Source organism: Artibeus jamaicensis, unplaced genomic scaffold (genome assembly GCF_021234435.1).
Source record: "Artibeus jamaicensis isolate MK-2021 breed Jamaican fruit bat unplaced genomic scaffold, CSHL_Jam_final contig_3176, whole genome shotgun sequence".
Taxonomy (NCBI): Eukaryota; Metazoa; Chordata; class Mammalia; order Chiroptera; family Phyllostomidae; genus Artibeus; species Artibeus jamaicensis.
This window is the reverse complement of record NW_026521740.1, coordinates 3,487,777-3,509,629: the sequence shown is the minus strand read 5'-3', so window position 1 is coordinate 3,509,629 and position 21,853 is coordinate 3,487,777. Positions and strand designations below refer to the sequence as shown.

At 43.2% G+C, this 21,853-nt stretch overlaps 1 protein-coding gene across 4 annotated transcripts in view; it reads right to left on the bottom strand.

Annotated features, from left to right (window-relative positions):
- PHACTR2 (phosphatase and actin regulator 2) overlaps positions 1-21,853 on the bottom strand; it is a 217,621-nt gene that overhangs the window by 27,375 nt on the left and 168,393 nt on the right. For 2 of the 4 annotated variants that reach the window (XM_053663427.1, XM_037144938.2), the window contains 5 exons: positions 18,838-18,996; positions 13,349-13,588; positions 8,887-9,412; positions 3,186-3,370; positions 1,821-1,977 (listed from right to left, as the gene is read on the bottom strand). In XM_053663427.1, the coding sequence (XP_053519402.1) occupies positions 1,821-1,977; positions 3,186-3,370; positions 8,887-9,412; positions 13,349-13,588; positions 18,838-18,996 (1,267 nt within the window). The remainder of the gene's footprint in view (positions 1-1,820; positions 1,978-3,185; positions 3,371-8,886; positions 9,413-13,348; positions 13,589-18,837; positions 18,997-21,853) is intronic. The other 2 variants (XM_053663428.1, XM_053663429.1) reach the window with 1 other exon arrangement.

Here is a 21,853-nt window from a genome sequence, read left to right as displayed (position 1 = left end):
CTCTATCTTTACTTCTCCCACAGGCTAGAACCTAAATGTGGTCAGTGGGCCAACTTGGCTCATGTAGATGAGGATATCCACGGGGATGGAAGAGCAACAGGACAGAAGAACCCGGGGTACCTTGCTGACTGCAGGAGGTAATTCCCCTGGCCGTGCTGGACGGCCCACCTACCTCTGGGCCGTCATGCAGAAAAGAAAGAAACGTGGAAGTGCCTTGTCTGGACCACTGCATGTTTGGGTCTCTGTTGAAACAGCTCAGCCTTTTGCTAATTCATACATAGTCATTCAGATCTAAAAAAGCCTGCTGCTTGAGTTCCTATCAGCTTGGGAGATGATCAATCTATACTGAATAGCATGTTAAGTGAAATGCTGCCTTTGTGACCTGAAATGAATTTCCAGCATGGTTATCTTGGGATATGTAGGTCCTTCCTATCTGCCTTCAAGACAAGCCAGGCTCCTCTGTGCTTAGTAGCTATTTGTATATAAGAGCTGAATGTCCTATGAACCCTTCCTATTTTGTTCTTGGTCTTGTTTCCCTTATGAAAGTTTATCACCAATAAAAACTTCCTCTGGATGTAGTTTGAGTTTGTACAAATCAAACTAATAATACACATGAAAAGCCATTTTTAAAAAGATACTATCAATTCTAAATTTTTATGGCTATGACAGAAATGATAGGAGAATTAAAATTAGTAACATTTTAAATATCTTATTAAAAATTTTCTTAAAGTTTAATCTTCATCAGAGTGCCTTTGAAATTAACTTTAGTAATGGAGAGCACAAAAGCCTAGTGACCGTCCCTGCCAGCCAGACGTTGTGACACCCATGTACCCCTGAATCCTGTACAAACACCCGTCCTATGTCACCCCCCAAACACATCACCCTCCCTTGGTAGTAGAGACTCCTCCCTCTAGAATGATCTTTTCTCCTCCAACTACTGATATAACTGATTAAAATGGTACCTTGAAGGTGGGTGTTTGACTTCCCCTGAGAGTGAAAGGTAAAGACTCCTGGACCTTTGCCCCTACACAGCGGTCACGCAAATCCCACTCCGGTCTTCCAGACCGTTCTCTTTTCCCAATTTGTGCACCCCGCTGTGAGAGAAGTCAGAACAATACCTAATACTGACACACATTTGAACTGGTCACAAAAATGAGAGCTTTGGCACTCATTTCTATTAAAACTGCCAGTTCAACGGACTTCCAACGTCACTAGTGGCAGAAGCAGAGATCATACAAGAGCTGGAGGCAGGAAGAGAAGTCAGGTAGATAGATGTCCATTACTTGAAGTTCAAACAGGGAAGTTTTGGTAGCAGGGCTGAGGTTGCCTGGCTTGGATGGAGCTTACCATAGACGCTAACTACTGTCTTCCAGTCTCCTGGCCCACGGGACAGAACTGCCTGGAAATCGCAGGAGTGCCAGTTTGTCCCTGAACCAGACCTGCCTCCCGCTTTGATGAAAACCTTTCAGTGGAACGCGGCCACACTCGTTTGTGCATTGTTTACAGCTGCTTTTGTTGAGTCCCTGCAACAGAGGCCTTCTGGCCAGCAAAGCCTAAAATATTTATGAACTGGTCTTTTAGAGAAAAAATCTGTCAACACTTGGATCAGGCCTTGGCAACCTCAGAGCCACTGACTAGCTGGACGGAAGGGCGGGTTCTTTGAGTGGTTCACTCTCCGGGGCCAACTTTAAAAGACCTGATAGGCCACGTGTGCCCTAACACACGACATTCACAATGACCTCAGGTTCGAAACTCCACGGGAGGGGGTATGGATTGCAAGGTATGCATTGGTCGGTGCTGGACTGGAACTTCAGCATTACCTGACTAGCTTGGTTCCAATCTGCTGTCGGATTTCCTGCCTCTCTTCTTCAGAGGTACGCTGCAAGATGTTCTTGTCCTCTAGTTCTTTTTTGGATGGTCTGTTGCCCAGTTTGATAGCAAGAGTATCCCGTCGTCGGATTTTACTTGCCAGAGCACCTGAGGATTAGAAATGGTGGAAAGGCAGAGATACAGGCTTTCAGCAAGGGGCGCTCAGGTTACAGGTGGCATGGGCTTTCCCCTGAGTCCAGGGCCAAATTCTTTGCCCATGTGGGCTCGGGGAATTTTAATTAGCCTAAGGGGAAAATAGTTTTGAGTTGGCTATAGTTCACCTTGAAATACTGAAAAACTCTTTAAAATGTTCTGAAAAATGTTGGGGAACCACAGAAAACTTGGAAGTACCACCACATCATTTGGAAAGTGACATGTGAAGTTTATTTTGCTGAGATGGCACATCATGGAAACTACTGCTTGCCCCCCTTTTCTCTTTTCTTTCCAAGTCTTACCCACGTAGCCCCTTTACTTATACTGTACAGGCGATTCCTGTCTCCCCTTTTCTTCGACTCAGAAACCACGCTGGCAAAAGTCTACCTCTGATACTCGAGTTTTAATCCTAAATTACCCAGAGACCCCTGACATCTGTACAGATGACAGTGAATGCCAGATGGATAAAAATTTTTGGTGTTGTTCAGTACAAACTGAAAGAAATTTGACAAACAGATGTTTGATCACTAATATGCTACTACCTTTTCAGAATCTATAAATTTAACTGTATAGTGAATCCTTCCAAGGTCATCCTGCTCAAAAGACGAAAAAAAACCACCCTACTTTCCAGTTCCCTAATTTACTCATAAATGGTTGGTTTTACCTTCTTTACTACCATTTCTTACTAGAATGCATACTAGCTTACTTATTGCGGATGAGTGTTTTTAATTTGTAAAAGATTTGTCATTTTTGCCTCATTCCTCCCTCCCTCCCCTGTCTTTAAACCCCAGCATAAAAATAAGGGAAACTCTCAAAATACCTCCAATGAGTAATCCGGGGAAGCTGCCACTGATGCTCTTTACTCAAGGAAGGTCCCCGGGAAGGGCTATCTGACCATCCTGAGAACAGCCCCTGTCATTAGAAAGCTTTGCTTCTTTGGACAAATACGAACGTGCCTCTCACCACCCATGGAAACACTGTTTGGAAAGGCCTGTAACCAAAAGCTACGCCTTGGGATACACACATTTCTAGTTTGAGGAAGGAAGACGAGGGGAAAGAGAACATCAGAAGTATGGATGCTGATGGGGCTTCTGTTCTTGACAAAACGCAGCTGCTTTGTCCACCCCCCACTTCCCTCCCTGCCTCCTGAAAAAGAGTCTTACTTTCCCCACTGCCATCCTCATCTTCATCCTCTTCATCGTCATCATCGTCGGTGTACAGGACAGGCCCATCGGAGTCTGAGTCACTGGCCCGGCACTCCCTCTGGCCCTCGTCCTCCAGGGCACAGAAGGGCTCTGAAGACTCTCCCATCAGCCCAGGGGCCAGCAGCTGGTCTTTGGTTGTGAGACTGTCAGGGGCACAGAAACACAGGGATGGCATGAAGTGCAGAGCAATGTCAGGGGCTCGGCCCGGACAGGAAGAAGGAGTGCTGGTTTTAGGAGCATCCTTCAGGCTGGCAAAAGGAAAAAGAGCAGACATAGGCCAGCTAAATCACTGAAATGGAAGACTAGTATATATTACTTGATTCTCAAAGTTTTAGATTCTTCACCCATAAAATGGAAAGGTTTGACTGAGTGGTGTCTGATATAGTCAGCACACAGATGTGGTAAAACTATATTTTGAAGATTAATTTTCCCACAGCAATGGGGGTTCAGAAAGAATGATGGGCCAGATGCTCCCGAAAAGCTGACCTAGCGTATCCTTTTGCTTTGACCTCTAACTCCTACTGGTCCTTCCAGGCTCAGTGAAAGCCTCGGCTCTGTCAGGAGTCTGTCACCGGCCTTCAGCCTGGTTCCCTGCCCTTTCTGCCTGCTCCCACGGTGACCTGGAGATGGCCCCACTGGAGCAGTGGCCACGCCGAGCCTCAGTCCCCATTTACTTGCCGTCCCAACCCAGTTCCTGGACAAGTAGGACCCATGTTGCTTTGCAGCCCAACACCTAGAAATGTAGCGACACAGAAAAGTACATCTTTAATTGATATATGAGTTAACCCTCTTTTCATCTCAGCCAGTGTGTCGACAGTAAAATAATCATGTGTCCTCTCTGTGCTTCGCTTCTCCATTTATAAACCTACTGCCACAGGCTTATATTACTAACATGAGGTGGAAAGGGTGGAAGATAAACGGGCTCTTTAGAAGACGGTCATGGGTAAGGATGCAATCACTTTCTATTATTCAGCTTCGTAAGAGCCCCCAGTGTAAGGTACACATGTACAATGGGATATTACTCAGCCCTAAGTAAGAATGGAATCCTACTTTTTACAACATGGATGGACCTAGAGGATATTATGTTAAATAAAATAAGTCAATAAGACAAAGACAAATATCATATGATTCCACTTACATGTGGAATCTAAAAAACAAAGTAAATGAACAAACAAAAGAGAAACAGACTCACAGCTACAGAGAACACAGACTGATGGTTGCCAGAGGGGAGGGGTTTAGGGGAACAGGTGAAGGGATGAGGAAGTACAAATTGGTGGTTACGGAACAGTCATGGGGATGCAAAGTACAGCACGGAAATCTAGTCAATAATATTGTAATAACTATGTGTGGGGCGGGTGGGCACCTGAACTACCAGGGGAGCCACGTTGTCAAGTACATGGTCGTCTCCCCACCCTGCCGTGCACCTGACACTAATAAAATACTGAATGTCAACTGCAGCTGAACAGTAGAATTTAAAAATGGATCTAGTTACTATAAACATGCAAAGCTTGCAACTTTGCACAGACTAGTCTAAAATACATACTTTACACAAAAAATGTTATATAGAAAACAATGTAGACTTCATTTTAAGACACAAAAGGTCCTCACAGTGCTCTCTGATACAAGCAGAAGAATCCAAATTTGGATGCCACACTTCTGAAAGACCAGCTAGTGCAAAACATGCACTTGCTGTTCTAAGAAAGACGAAAGCAGCTCTTTGTGTAATTAAAACAGCCACTTCGTCAGAATCCAAGGTATTGAAAATTGTTGTGGTCATAAGCCCAAGTGGTTTCAAAATTCCCTATTTTTCACATTAGAAAAATCCTACAACCAGAAAACCTGTTTTCAGAGAGGAAAATATAAAATGTCATTTTTACTGTGTAAAATATGCATGGAATAACATTGAACTTGTAGGCCATTTGGAAGGCACACTTCAGTGGCACTGAGCACACTCACACTGCCGTGCAACAGACGCCACCACCTGTCTACGGAACTTCCTCGTCTTCCCAAACACAAACTCCACGCCCAGCAAACGGTAACTGCCTGCTCCTTTCCACCTGGCCCCTGGCAGCTACCGTTCTACTTTCCGTGTCTATGAATTTTACTCTTCTAGGTGCTTCATATGATTGAAACTATACATTTGTCCTTTCGTGTCTGACCTACCTCACCTAGTGTGTCTTCAAGCCTCACCCATGCTGTAGCACGGGTCAGAATTTCCTTCCTTTTTAAGGCTGATACTCCACTGTGTGCACAGGCCACGTTTTGTTTATCCATTTATCAGTCGACGAGCATTTGGTTTGTTTCTGCCTTTTGGTTGTTGTGACTGATGTTCTGTTTGAGTTCCTGCTTTCAATTTTTGGGCAACAGACACAGAAGGGGAGTTACAGGATCATGTGGTAATTCTAGTTAGAATCACCATACTGTTTCTACGTGTAATCTCATTTTTAAATGAGAGAAGATCCATTTTATGGGAAAACTTTCCCACAGTCTGAATTTCTAGTTGATCGCCACTGGGGGCCATTCTTGGTAGCCACCGTGGGTGACCACAGCATGTTGAGAAGATGTGCCAATTAATAACACACTCTGAAGAGTAGAACACGGAATCTTCGGGAACGAGCCCGGGTATTTGTTCATGCCCTGACTCACCACTTTATTATGGTATCAATGGTTACTCTAACCTCACTTTGATAACAGTCTACAGTTTTCAAGGACTTCTGCATACATTTACAACTTACAACTGCCCTACACTGTAAGGAAGGCAATGAGTCCGCTTCCTAGCCTTGGCAGCAAGTCTATGCTGAAAGCCAGACGTAAGTCTCTCAGTCTACTTATTACATGTTACACTATATTACAATTTGTCTACTCTTCATATTATAAGTTATATTGATATTACATTATGGGTTATATTTAATATTAAATATTATGCTTCAAATTGATATCGATCAGCTTACAGGTTGGGTCTTGTATTTCTCGAATGTCCCTGGGCACACTGGACAATACAGTCCACTCCACCAATGTTTGTGGAATGGATTACAAAGATTCAAGTGCCTTTTGAATATGGGCTCCAGATGGGCTTATTAGTTTCTGCCTTCAATTATACCAGATGTACACGTTACCGATGAAGCTGCCAGTGAATAGAAATCTACCGAACAGCTACTACCCTGTAATATGTGAACAGAGGCTGATATTTTTACACACGGCCATGTGTTGTCTTTAAAGTTCTGATACTGGGACTCCAAACAGAAGCCTCTTCAAAAGATGACAGGATTTTCACACATTCGTTGACTAAACATAACTGGTGGAAAGTTCTTAAGTAAAACAAGTGACTGAGAGCCAGAAATTCTAATTCAGATATCCACTTTAAAAAAAAAAAACAGAAGAAAGAATTTGGATGGAAATTTGAGAGACTACTTATTTCAGGCTCATTAACTTAAGAGCAAATGCAAACCGTCCCTGTGGGATGAACTGTAATTTAACTTCTTTATTTTGAAGCATATACAGAGAAGAAAATCTTTATACTCTCTTCTAGGAAAGCATGCTAGTTACCCTGAGTGACAGGAAAGTCTATTATAAAACCTCGATGTCTTCTAATTACGTCCTAAGCTTGCTCTCTGATCACAGTCCCAGGGAATGGAGAGCAGATGCCCAGCTCTTTTGTCTGACGGTCCTGCGAATACTTGGGCTGAAGACTGATATTAGGCCTCCAGCATGATGTTTAGCACAATACGGTGTTGTCCCTAAATGTCTGTGGAAGTGGACGGGACAGTCAGATCACCTTCAGATGCTGGCTCCCTCTGTGCTTAAGACTATTTAAGGAATCACTTCACATGCTGTACTTTGTTCTCCAGTATATTGAAAAATAAAGCCATGTTCTCAAGTTATTTCCCTAAATACAGGCCTATGTTAAATATTTATACTTCCGGGTCATGTCAGACATTATTTTGGTAAGAAATAACGTTAACTAAAGTGTTTTGCTCACTTTAGCAGCTTCGGTGCTTGGTACCCTGCCCAGCACACAGAAAGCAAGCAAAAATGGATGCTGAAAGAACGTCTGTTTAGGTCTAAAGGTTGGAACTGGTTGCAATGCTGGAAAACACTCACTATAAATAAATGAAGACACTTGCGAAGTGCTGGAAGTGTTAGGCACACCACACCATTCATTTCAATATTATCTTTTCCCATAGCATTTATTCAAGTGTCAAGCAAATAAAGTAATTTGCAATTTAACATCATTTATCTTCTCTTGGCTTTCCTTCAAATGATAGTGCTCAAGATGATAAAAACCAAACCACCACCAAAAAAAAAAAGCAAGCAATGAACACACATACACAAAATAGCAGAAATGGGAGCAATTACTTTGGAAACTGACACAGTTGCTTAGGGCGTGCCGTGTGGTGTGTAGCTCTAGGTCTGCCCCTCGCTGCCTGGGCAACCCGGGAGAACTACCTGACTTCTCCCAGCTCCGGTTTCCTCACCCATTCAACAGGAATAGTTCAGGGAAGACTTTAATGAATTAAATAATGGGCAGTTTCTGATATAAAATAAGCATTCAATAAACGAAAGTTATTAATATCAGTAATTGAAGCAAGTTAACATTTTAGTCTATTACTCCAAAGCAACTTAAATAAATGACCAAAATTTTTTAAACATGATTCATATTAAATTTTTTTGAAAAAGGAAACAGTAAATTAAGTGATTTGAAGACTGAATTTGATTTTATTCTTAGAAACAAAAGAGAGGCCGGATTTGAGAGGGCTAAGCCTTGCCTGCACAGATTGGCCATGGTGTCCATCCTGTGACGGCCCTCCCTCCATACCCAAGGACAGAGCAGCTAACGTGGCTTACTTACCTTTAAGTAGAAAATATACAACATGCAGGAGTCTGTAACTAGATGCAGTGAACAGAGGAGAATGAAAAACCTGGGATGAATTGGAATTGTTTGGGCTCGGGCACTAGATGACCGCGTGACTGTGGCATACCAGCTTCCATACTGGTTGCTGGGGATACAGCGGTAAATATGACCTGTTGGTTAATTCCGTCCCTCAGGCAGGAGAAAGGGCTCTCACGGCAGAGAAGATGTAATAAGTATTTCTGTCTGCATGAGCATCCTTAGGCTTCACAGAGAGGAGAATATTTAAGTTGGGTGGGGAATTAAGGAAGCAAGAAATGGAGCCACTCTGAAGTTGGAGGAAGAGGAGCTGGAACTTGATACAGTTCTCTCCTGATTATTTTCTTGGAGAAGGGGAAGGCTAAACAACTTGTTGAAATGAAGGGAGGCAGCAGTGGGTGAGCAACCTACACAAGTGGTCAAGATTTAAAATAACCACTGCAAGAAAAGAGAAGGGGACTGTTTGGGAAAAAGAGAAAGGACTGTGGAGCAGGGATGAGGCAGGTTTTAAATGCACTTGGAAGGCACAGATCTGAAGTATATCTGTCCGTAGGACCAATGTCATTGTGTCCAGCAGCCCGTGGCATTCCCGGGGCAGGGTATGAAAAACCAATGACTGGGTGACATGGGTGTGCATCTAACCATCACTAGATTTAATTAGAGAAGAAAGCAAAGTAGTTTCCTTCATTTCCAATAGAACGGCTCAGTGGTCTTTGGTGCCCGGCCTCCCACGGAATGCAGTCGGAATGTGGGGTCTGCGCCCCGACTCACCATTTTGCATTTTCTCGGCTAACACTTAAGCCAGTGCCTGAGTGGACAGTGGTTCTGTTTGTCGGCTCTTCAGTCCAGAGAAGCTGACTTGGGTCTAAGGCAGGGACGGGCAGGTCGGCTGCGTTGCTGACCAGGACAACTGGAGTGTCTGAGGCAAACATGCACTGTTCCTCCAGGACAAGGTGAGGGGCGGGGGGAAGAGGTGGAGGAGCCATTGGGGGTGGAGGGACTGCAGACTTGGGTTTGCCTGTGGCCAGCTCCTCGGTCCCAGGGACAGTCTGCTCAGCCTCCACCTTGGTCTCCAAAGGCTCTCCTTTAAGGTCGGACGTACCAGTTGCGGTCGCATCTGAGGATGGCTGAGATGTTGGCTGTTTGCCAGTTCTTTTCTTGCCCTTTGTGATTCCCACGGTCCCTGTTTTGCTGGAAACTGTCTCCTTCGAAGTTTTTCGACAAGATGAGGTGGAGGAAGTAGATGGCGAAGCTGAGGCTTTGGAGCCAGTTGTTTTTTTTGAATGAGAGGAACCAGCTAAAACAGAGAGAGTTTGTATTAAAAGTCAAAGAAGATGACACTTTCAGGCTAAACTAACCAAGTTGCAATCGTCAATTGCAAACGTTCCCTTTAACACTTTTCAACATGTTGAATAAGTGAACAAAACAAAATAGGCCAATAATAATAATGGCTTTGTTTTTTGCCTCCTCCCTGTCTCCAATCCAAGAGGGACCGTGTGATATTTGAGGCAAAACCCGAAGGGGCGAGAGTCCTCTGTCTCCTTCTCCTCTGGGCTTTACCTGGGCCAGCCAATGAAAGACCCTCAGCTCCTTGTCCTATGGGTCACCTGAAAAAAGGCCCCACATGCTCCAAAGTAGGGCCATTATCCTGGGGACAGTACAAGGTTGAGCTCCTCACAAGTTATACATGTCCTACAGAGTCTTCTGGGGCACAGCATGGCCCACATTCAGAGGATGGGGTAGATACCACCAGCTCCTTTCTGGGCCAAAAGTGAATGTACTCATCTTACTGCCAAGAGCATGAGCTCTCACCCAGCTCTCAGCACGGCTCCTGGGAGAAGCCCGCCAAGCTGGCCTGTACCTCCACCGGCAGTGGGTGGGGCAGATTGCAAGCACGTGGCCACAAAGAAAAGGCAAGTCCCTGCACAATATTGCAAGGCAGAAAAATCTCTTTTCTGAAGAAAAATGTCTAAGTGGTACTATTTGACTAATCTGAAGGAAAGGAGTATCACTGTCAGATCTTCTGACTGCCTCTCACCAAACACTGGTTAGCTCACCTTTTCTCTGTATCATCTCAGAAAACACTTTCAAACTCCAATGAGAACACATGTAGGTTTCATGACCATTATGGCCTATACATTTCTCCTAATTGCTTTTTCTGATATAATGTTGTATGTTCCTTTCTTTTTCCATGAGGGGTAAACCATCTTCCACGGAGACATCACAAAATAGCCTATTAGTGTTGTGAAGCCCATCTGCATTGCACACATGTTATTGTAACTTACCTCTCATTATAACCATAATGAAGTCAATTGGGAGGGGCAAGAGATGAAGGACAAATAAAGGACTAGACAGCAGCTGCAAGACTTCACCAACTCGGAGACACTATGAGAAGCTAGTCTCACTTGGTGACACGGTCCAGGCTTAAAAAAATCTCTGTAGCTTGGGGCTTTATTATTTTATATCTACACAATAACCAGAATGACCCTCCTCCACGTCTGGGCCTGTTAATGCTATTTTTTCCCTGGTTAGTTCTTTCTAGACTCTGGTTCCAGGAACGGGCTGCCAGTGGCTGGCTGCCCGGGGTTAATACTATTTTTTTGAAGTCAACAATCTTCACTTGCCTACATGACAGACATATTAAGCAGACTCCTACCACGTAAGTCCATTCTACATTTATTTTTCACAACCAAGATGCTAAGGACTGGATGTCTAAACATGTTTAATTATTTTCTTGGGGAAATTGAACATAATCTCTTCCACACATCAATTCCAAAAAATTGTTTTGAAAAAAATTCTTTCTTTTCGAATAGCAAACTTAATTTTAGCCTGACTTAAGAAAAACAACAACAACAACTTTTTTAATGCCCAGAGAGCAGACCCAAAACCATATTGGATTTTCTTCTAAAATGACATCACTTTGCGGAAATCAACGATGTTGCTTAAGGCATTTTGAGTTAAGATTGTGACTACAGAAGAAATGTCATCCCTCCCCAGTAAACTACTTTTGTTGTTAACACAATGCATATCGCTATGTGAGGAAGGAAAAAAATAGGACATTCCGCCTTGTTTTCCTGGCAAAGCCGTATCTGCTCCACTGAAGGTGTACAGTCATTAAGTGACGAGGAAGAATCTTAACTGATACTCCTGTTAAAGAACTTCAAGGATCTGAAAATCAAGAGCAGCATTTGCAATAACTTTCCACAAGGTCGACATGATTCAAATGAAATGTTACCATGTAGAAAGTTCTAAATGGTTACAAAGGGAATATCAGTTGGATTCTCATGGAGTGTTAACAATATGTGTTTTTTCATCATTACCTTTTATTTTTTTCTTTTTACAGGTGTCTCCGTTTTCCCACACTACCCCCCCCACCCATGCCCACCCCCCACCCTCCATCCTACCCCCCTTGACTTTGTCTGTGCGTTCTTCACATAAGACCCTTGTACGATGGGCCTGTTAGTGCACTGCAGTGCAACCCACGAACAGCAACATTCTTATGCACACGGGACCAGTCGGGCCTCGTAACACAGTGAATGACGGGACTATACAATGCTCCTAGGAACAGCGTGCATCTGTGAACATTGGTAGATGTGGGAGGGCGGAGTCAGGAGGTTGTTTGTTAAGAATCCATTTTGTGGCTTAGTGTCAATGAACTCAGCTGGGTGTTTGAACTTGGTTGGTACTATGCTGCTTTGCTTGTATGTACAGAGATGTGTTTAATGTGAATATGAAACAATAAATGTATAAAAATTCAAATAAGCTCATTGAGAGTAAAAAACAATCTCCAAGTAAAATATCTGGAAATAAATCAAAAATCTGTCGTAAAAGTTGTCCCCTGCCCTGGCATTAATCAGCTCCCTCTGGAGAGCAGGCAGGTAGCGTCCACATTGAGCCGACAGCGAGCTGTGGCCACGTGGGGGCACCAGGAAGGTGCGAGGAGCCACGTCTCAATTCCTACGGACAGGGCGGCAGCTTGGGGCTTTTCTTAAAGAAGGGGATCAGAGGCTGCCTCACTTCAAGCACTGGTCCTGGGGTACGCTTGGCTGTCTGGGAAGGACAGAGACACCCACGGGAGTGGACACTGGCATGAAAAAGCAGCTGCTCCCCGAGGAAATGGCCTGAGCACAGTGTTGGCACAGCGGTCGGAGACATTTCCCATCAGTCCTCATTAGAAGAGACCCAGACATGTAAGGTCAAAGGCAGAAGACAGAGACACAGGGGAGAGACATCTATTTACATCCAGAGGTCTGTCATACTGGCATCTAAGCTGTTCCCTAAAATTTGAGCTTTATGGGTTGTGGATTACAAAGGGAAAAAAAGATCAACACCAAGACAAATCCCAGCAGCCAATTGTGAGAAAGCTGCTGCTGATTTGAGGGAAAATAAGGTTTGCTATTACACAGGAGGATCTCTGTGCATGTGTTAATAGGAACAGAACCATCCAGCAAGTGTGCTTCATTAACATCTTTTAAAAACTGGATGGCATGGCAGGTTTCTTCACTCCACTTCACTAGGAACGTGCTCTGGGTTCAACGTATCTGATTTGAAAGGAAAGCAGATATTGCACATCACCAAGCAGTCCTGGTGATTTGTAGTGGCGACTGGTAACCACACCCCTAGGATGTTTTCCTTCCAACAAACTGAGGTCCTCTGAGAGCCCTGAGCATGTAACTTTCAACTCTGCTGAAACAGTAACAACTCAACAAGGAGCAACAAGGAGTGATGGGCAGGAGCTGAACCAACTTTTGTCCGTTATGAATAGAGAAATGACTAGGCATGTGGACAGACTTAAGACATTGCGATACAGCAAGTATGTCAAAGATATGTGTCATACTCTTATGTGCAAACTTATGACATGTTGAAAGAAAACCCACGCCAAAAATCCACCCATCCACTGCAACAGGCAGAAGGCGTGTTGATGTCTAAATCATCGCTGTTCACCAAGAACACTGCTCCTTCTTTCCCTCTAATGCTTCTCGTGCAGAGAGTGGCTCCTCAGGACGAAAGAGGTCTGTTCACCCCCAAACTAATGAGGTCAACTGGTCACCTGGGTGACTTTCTTCTGATAGAGATCACAACAAAGGAATCTCCTGGGCATTCCCTGTGTCAACGCCAAATCCACTGGTGTCCTATCCCAACCCAGGAGACATCAAAAAGGCCCTCATTCCTAGAAAATTAGCCCCACCCAGAGCCAAGCACCCTAGACTCAACCCCACCGGGGCATACTCACCGGCCTCTCGGGTTGTGTTTCGGCTTGTTGGCTTGGGTGGAGGGATGGGGGCCTGCTTACCAGGAGCCTTGGTATTTTTTTTAATAGGAGGCACTTCGTCACCCTTGGGGCTGGCCCCAGCAGCAGCCCCTTTTGGAGGCACAGGTGTTTTGGGGGGCTTAGGTTTGGGCTTAGGCTTAGGAAGAGTTGAGGGAGGTGAAGCAGGAGCTGCCGGCGTCTCAGAGTGGTTTTCAGTGTTTTCTACAAATGAGAAAGTAAACAGAGGCAGACTGATGCAGACATACACCATATAAACAGAAGGAGCGAGACACACGGTGACAGTGATACACATGGTGACAGTGACATACAGGTGCGGCTGCTTGGCCCCTGCGCACCAGAGTGAGCAACACTTGAGGTCAGACGAAGGTGAAAGCCAAGCCACGGTGCACTGTCCAGGTACACTTGCCACTCCTATGATAACTCAGGGTGGCGCTAGTCACCCTGGTGAAGTTACGGTGAGGACAAACGTGAATGCGCACCATCGGGGCTGACACCAGCCTTGACCCGTGAGCATGAGCCCTACCTGGAATTTCACAAAGCAGAAGGTCTCCAGAAAGGGACTGATCAGCGCATTACACACACTGCCATGGGGCAAGGACAGACCACACGGCACTGACTGGACTCACGGTTACCTTTGTCCCCACAGGGGAACTCGCTCTCAGGACAACTCAAGTCCTGTCAAACAGAAGAGGACTTGTGCTCTGTCCCACTGTGGTCGGAACCCAGTAATTTTCTCAGCTCAGGGAGCCTCTGTAAAGCCTTTAACAGGAAGTGCAATGCACGGAAGAACAAGCTACTTTCTACTACTGTAAGGTTTTCCCAAGCTTTGCTGGTACAGTCGGGCAGCTTCCTGTTTCACAGTAACTTCCCCAGACCTTTCCGAACAGCGGTACAACCAGAGGGCAGACTCAAAAACAAGAAAAGAAAAGAAACAAGTTTTGCGATTTGTAAACCCAAGAAAAAGTTTTGAAAAGACAAAGGTTAAAATTCACTTTTCAAAAATTCATATCTAAGAATATGAAACTCTTACAAGGTCATGCGTAGTGGAAGGAAAAATAGTATTTGTCTCTCATTATGGGAATTGAAGATATCTGAATGTTTATTCATGTAGTCATGTCCATATTTTTCTAATAGTGACTGACTGAAATTAAAATACAGTTCTGGTCCAAAGGGCTGAGTGACAGTTCTTTAAAAATGGAGCACAACAAAAAACCTAAGACAGTGTTAAGACAAGACTAAGTGTTCACTGGATGTATCCTCCCATTATTGGATGACCAAGAAGGGCTTTTAATAGTAGAACGCATCGCATTTTATTATTTGCTTTTTCTCATGTCGTGTCCTAGTCAGTGGGATGTGAGGACTTCAGCCTCCCGCTTTATTCGACATCCCCGTCACTCCACATACATAATGGCCAGGTCACCGTAGGTCATCAGCGAGACTTCTCCTATTCTCCCTCAGCCATGAAGCCCACATCCGTCTGCCACTGTAGCCCAAGTTGACCCCGCCTGCATCTGAACTTCATTGTAGCTGATGATTCAACATTTATCAGAGGCTACTCTGTGTCTGCCTTTCTGTTCACACATCACGTCTCCCCAAGCGAAGCAGTGATTCTCCTCACCTGGTCTGAACGAGGAGGCCACTTAACCACAAAAGGGCAGTTAGGGCTGAGAACAACACAAGTCACGCACGCCTCCCGTTTTAACATAAAACACACAAATACAATAGACATCGACTTGCCAGTTTTTTGATGTGGGGCACAAGCCTATTATTCTTTAAATACTTCTTTAAGATTAGCCTCTAGCATAAGTCCCCACATGGGACTCAAGCCCTTGGTGAGAGTCGGTCACACTGTTCCTCTTTCACACCAACCCTTGAGATCTTTTCTGCTGCCTTCAAGGCATATCACTGAAGGAGCTTTTCTCTTTCTGCCCAAAGTTTTAAATTCTAAAGTTATACCCCAAAGAATCCAGCTTCTGGGTTCCGGCAGGAGGGGAAGGTTCGCTCAGTGACATCTGGGAATGACAATCCCTGCCGGGTTGATAACGAACACACAGTGTGCAAACAGTCGGCCGGCCCTCGGGAGGACGTTCCGTCGTCCTGAACTCCACCAGTTACGGGGGTGTGTGCCGTGCGGCCCAGGCCTGTGTTTCCTCCGTGGTGACTCCGGAGGGCGCGTGCACACACACACGGTACGCTTCCCTGACTGTATTAAGAACTCCTTTTGTGTCAAATTTTATATCGCATCAAGCATAATGCTTTACACATTATGTCTATTCAGAGAATGTGACTGATTGGCTGATAGTATTAACAACACACATTAGGAAAAAACTAACTCTTCCTTCAATCCAGGAGGTAATGAATTCAGCCAAATTATATATATATATATTTGATGGCCATACTATTTGAAGACATGATTCAATTGGTGGTGTTCACGAGGACCATCTTTTCTGGGGAAGTTAGTCAATAACGGCTGCCTATTCACAAGGACAGTCCATTTCACAGGAGAGCCTGGGGATGGCTGTTCACTAGACTTGCACACTGGGTGCCTTCCACCACGCGGAGAGTTTAGTTCTGCAACACTTCGAGCAAACCTGAGATCCGCATGCGTCTTTGTCTTGCCTACATTACATCGCTGCCCCCATTCCTCGCCTTCTCCCGATGCCTCCTTCCTGTCTCCTTCAAATCTTGGTTTAGAAACTCATCTCTCCCTCTAAGGACCAATTCTGGTCCTGCCCGAAGCTCCCCTGACTTGCCGCACTCACAAATGCACTAAATCATGTTGCTTCATTGAAAGTTCTCTGTAATAACTCAACTGAAATAACTGTAATAACTCAACTGAAATAACATCAGGTACTTCTCAGCTTTCTCGAATTTAATCCCATACTATCCTTAACAGACTTCAGGTGGCTTTCCTGCCTACACTATGTTTAATTCCTTCAGGGCTTTGCTGAGTCAATAATGGGTGACTGGGAACCCTGAGGCCTTAAGAGAAGAGTGTCCAGTACGGGGGCACGGAGGCCTCGGAGCAGGGTCCCAACTACAGGGTCAGGTGCCTTTGGGGGCCTTGGGAACACCAGTGTATTTCTGGGGAAACCTATCCACAGAGCAGTGGTAGGCTAGCTGTTATTTGTTTTGTTTTCTTCATCACAATGTTTCGAATACTAAAGCACTGACCCACCGTCTTACAAAGAGACACAAGAGATGCCGGGACACTACAGGCATGTGATACGGTTTCCCAAGCATGACCCATTAACAGATGAAATAATACTCTTGGATAAGCTGGATCGACACTGTTGTTGCAAAAGAAAAGGGGGCACATGCCCCCAAATCAAGGGTGAATGAAAGCCATGGGGTGCTGTATTTGCAAAGCAGAAGGCTCCAACAAGGAGTGAGGTGAGATGGGGAGCATATGTAAAAGTGAATCTGAGGGGTTTTTAAATTAAGCAGTATCTTCTACAGAGAAATGAATGGCTACCTTTCTTCATAAGGTCATTCCCACTGAACATAATGCTGTGTGCTATGCGTTAGAAGGGGCATTCATTTACTCTCTGGAGCGGCTTCCATGTTGAATGCTTCCTCTCACCGTCCCAGTGGCCGGGGGTGCGGGGGCAGCGTGCCCCGTCCGCACAGCGAGAGGGAAGCTCTGTCTTATTCGTGGGGGGACGGCACGCCCAGCACGGCAGCTCTTCATGAACAGACCAGCCGGGCAAGACACTATCGTGAACCTTATTGGACCAGAAGGAACTGAATGTACTTGTTCTAAGTAAAGAATAAGAAAACAAAAACATCTCTCAAATACGAGGCCTAGGAGGCCTGCCATGGCCTCTTTAGAACATCAAGGCCTGCTGGCTTAATTAACGTAAAACTGTCAGCACCTTTTTATTAGGCCGATGAGGAACACACTTCCTTTGAAGTCTGGCCCGTGCACTGACTGACACCTGCATGGCTGTGCGAACACCAGAGATGGCACTGGTACATAACAAAGGAGGTGATGCTTCCATGTGGATGGCTGAACAGGCACAGACCACAGATGGGTTTGAAACGTGACAGACGTGAGAGAGCACAGTTGGAATAAAAAAATAAAAATGAAAGAAATCACTACTTGCGTTAACATTTTCAATCGAATACCCTTAGAATCGATTTAGGTCTGTTCCTCTTTATGTTCCAGGAAGAATATTAGGAAAAATATTATAATCAGTATTCATAAGCTTAACCAGAGTTTTTCAATGAAACAAGACTAAGTAAAGCCCCGCACTATACTTAATATTGAATAAAGCAAAATAATAAACTTCTAAAAGATTATTAATAGAGCACTCTAAAATTTTTAAAGGTTAATTTAAATAATCAGGGTTACAGACTTCCAGAGAAGATGATTTTAAGCTACAATGTCTGTAAGTTGCACTTTTGTTCCCTTGGTCTTTGAAGGATTTGGACCAAGAACAGAGGAAGAGAAGTTGCCTCCAGCAGATTCTGAGTTCCCAAAATGCCTAGAGAATCTAAACTAGGGTTGACAAATTTCTGCCATCCACCAACTCAGAAGCAGGCATTATAGAACAGGAAATAGCCTATTTCCTGAGGATTCATGCTGCATGGAATTATCTAGAATCTCCCAACATAGCCTTACTTGGCGGGAGTTTCTGTTCATGTTCCTGTAAGTCTGATGCCTGGAGATTCCTGCTCGTATAGCAGTGGGTATGGAGAGGAAATCAATCAGTGTCTAGGAACTTGTGAATGTTCTGGGGTCCTTGACCGACAGGCATTCTGAAGTTACGCAATCTCCCTTGGCACAGCCACCATAGAAAGCGAGGTCTCTAAAGAAGTTTTCAGGGAATGGAATAGTTGCCTCTGGCATACTTTGAAATTTCCACTTGTACAAATAAATCTGAGCAGAGCTCATGGCCAGTACAGGAACTCAAATCCCTAGCATCTCTGGGACTCTTCTTGGGTCTCTCTTAGAAATGTCTAGAACCTGGACTAGAACCTACAGTGTTGCATGTGTGAGTGCCACCAGCCAAGCTCCCACTGCTAGAGAGACAGTGCTGGGCTAGAAGCACCACCTTGTTCCATTACTGCTCCAGGCTAAGATGCTCACAGGGGCCACTTCTAAGCAGAGAAAGATGTTCAGACACCTGGCATTTTTATTTTCACAAACACTGAGAAAAAGCTCTGGAGGACAAGAGAACATTCCCAGGCATCTCCAATGACTCAAGGGCCAGCCCATCCTTACTGTTAATTAGCCTTCTTTAATAAAAAATGAAATGATGTGCTTATAAAATGGATGCGCCTACTTGAGGAAATTATCCCATTTCTCTTTGCTAGTTATTCTCTCCTCTTTGTGCTTGAAAATTTCTTCTCTGCTGATCTTAAGGTCATTGTTTGGAGCCTAAGAGCTGATTCTCAACATTGAGCTGTGCTGAAGTAAAAGAAAAAGGGGTTGCTCTTGATTTTACCTGTCTTATCTTCTGCCTTTTCCTCCAGAGGTGGCGCCTTTTCAGCTACAGAGCCATTACCTTCTTCGGATTTGACTACATTTTCCTCTCGGGTAGATTCCTCTCCGATGGGTATCATGTGCCCGTTTGAATTTTCAAAGTTAACTGTTACATCTCCATCTAAAATAGGGAAAGAAACACCTGGATGTCTAATCTGATGGCTTTCTTAAAACCAGGCTTTCCATTGACTAGGACTGCAGGGTTCAGGTTTCGGGCCCTGGAAACCCAATCCATCCTGTACTGTTTCACCCTGTTTTATTAAATAATTCATTCACGTGAAAGAACTAGAAAATCCTTAGTCTTGGGTGAAAGCAGCTGCAGACGGAGTACCCAGGAGCCATTTCGAGACAGCAGGCATAAGTATCCCTAATTATCGAATATCCCCGGGAAGCAGAGTCCCGCTCTGCTCATGTTTAGGTTCTGTCCAGGTCAATACTAGGAGTCTCTCTGTCACTCAGAAACAGGACCTCAAAAGGCATAATCTGAAAAATGGAATAAACATTTTAACAAGCACCAAAAACACAAGGTGAATGCAAATACACAAGTAACATGAAATGAAATTACACGTACAAACAATTAGTGGGAGAATATGGAATTTTCCAAGCACCACCATCTCCAAAACATTGCCTATATGATATGTTAACGTAACACAGTAATACAACTATTCCTCTACATTCAAGGAATGATGCTAGTGAGGCCAACTGTATTTCCATTTTCTTATTTATGGAAATATTAAAGTGAACTCAGGCAATCTGTTATATATATAACTGATCAAAGTTGGCTCAATAATGGTTTGAAAACATTAGGGGAAAATATGGGAAAAAAGTACAGAAGATTTTTCTGAAAATAATACTTGTAATATGTTATGCAAATCATAAAAAATATTTTAACCCCTGAATGTTTACCATTCCTAGGAGTTTCTAAAGTAAAAGAGATTTTTCAGAAACTCTTAATTCAGCAACCAAAATGTTTGAAAAGATTAACCTCAGTTTGTACCTGGAAAATTTTAAGAAGCTTTGCTACAACTGTAAAAGGAAAATTAGTGAACTGAAGTTTTTACTTAGGAAACTTGAAGAAACGCATGATTAGAGTTGACTTATGCAATTTTGATTAACCTTATTTTGGCAACCATTACAAAACAGAATCCATCTGCCAAATTTTCATTAAATATGAGTGAATGGCTTTGGCTCCACAATAAAATCTGCTGACGTTATTAACAAAAACAAGGATGATACTTTAGTAAGTAAAAAATCCATATCATAAAATTATATTATGTTCAAAATATAAAAAGCACCTCTAATCTGACTCATGTATAAAAAATAAGAGACAATAACTGAAGGCAAGGTCATTGCTAATAAATGGTAAATGCTTCAACAAAATTAAGGTAATAAACTTTAAAGAGTACATATAAAACCAAAAAGAAACCAAAAGATTCTTAGTTACTATTATAAGAAAATGCTAGATCATCACATGACAGAGAGAAATAGTTGACAATGTAAAGGAATACTTACTTTGTGGTATAAAATAAAGTTAGTGCTTGTAAAAAACTGTAGAAAGAGGAAATGTGTCTGTAGTAAATATGGAAGTTAAGAATAAAACAGGAGAACTAAAGTGACTAATAGCTAGTGTGTGATTGAGAAGGTTTTCAAGTTTCGTATATTATTTTAGTATTAAAACAAATTAAGTCCTTGATATAGTTTACATGTGTAAGCAAAATATAAGCTTAGCAAAAGAAGATGCTGAGCTAGGTTGCAAGTTACTGTGAGAGAACCTTGCCAAGTCTTATAGGAGCATTTGCATGCAAAAAAAGAAAATACGAGAGAGAGAGAGACAACATAGAAAAGAACTGTGAGATTCAAGTAAACCAAGAGATAAAGCACACACAGAAATAAGTGGTTAAGGAGCATGAGAAGGTTCAAGGGCTTTCCTTCTTTCTGGTAAACAAGAGTCTGTGAGATATAGTTAATAAAGAAACAGAGATGAGGAGAAACTCATCTATGAGTGAAAGGTGAGTGAGTGACTCATTAGAAGGTCAGAAACTATACGATGAGAGAAAAGGAAAGGAGGCTGCATCTGCAGCCCTCAAGTTCAAGCTAAGGGAAAAGATGGACGGAAAGACCAGAAGGTGAGGACTGAACTTGGATTTAGACCATGACCTTCTCAGGAGAGAAGATCAACTGCTGAACTTTTAAACGGAAGTTAAAATTGGTATGAAAAATAATTTAAAAGGAATAATAATAATAGCTGGGAGGGAAGGTCGGGTGTGGGATCGGACAAGGTCAAATCCAGGGTAGCTGTAGAGATTTTAAAATTCTATCTGGCTCACAAAATGAATGGCGTAATTGACAAGCACTGTCAAGAGCTAGGCAAGGTCAAGTAGATCTGGGCAGAGAATGAATCCTCACTGGCAGAAGAGGGCAGGTGGTCACCAAGCACAGTAGCTTCCAGTCTTTGGTTAGAGCTGAAAAAAGACTGAAATTCTCAAGATAATTAATTATTTATAGAGAAAATGACAGAGTTTATTTTTTTCAGCTTTTGGTATAAAAGGGGAAGAACTCTATTTCCAACAGGCATCATCGGGAACTTCCAAGTATTTCATAATTCCTATAATTGTATATAGGGATGGTGCAAGAGGTGGAAAGTGAAATTCAATAATTTATAAGTTCCCAAAACATTAAACCTATTAAATTATGTTTGGGATAAAAATTGTTTTGCTTTTATATTCTTGTATTGTAAAACCTTTACAATGTTCAATATGCAAAAGTTAAATAAAAATATCAAATAAGTCAAATATTTTGGGAAATAAGCATATGAAATTATAATCCATCATGCAAATAAATTTAACAGATTAGGAAGAATAAAAATAAAATAATATTTAGTATTTCTTCAGATTGACAAATGTCATTTGTGTTTAGAGAAAGTAACCTCTTTCCTAGTTACAATATTTAATTGGATTAAAAAGGGGACTTTAATCTGT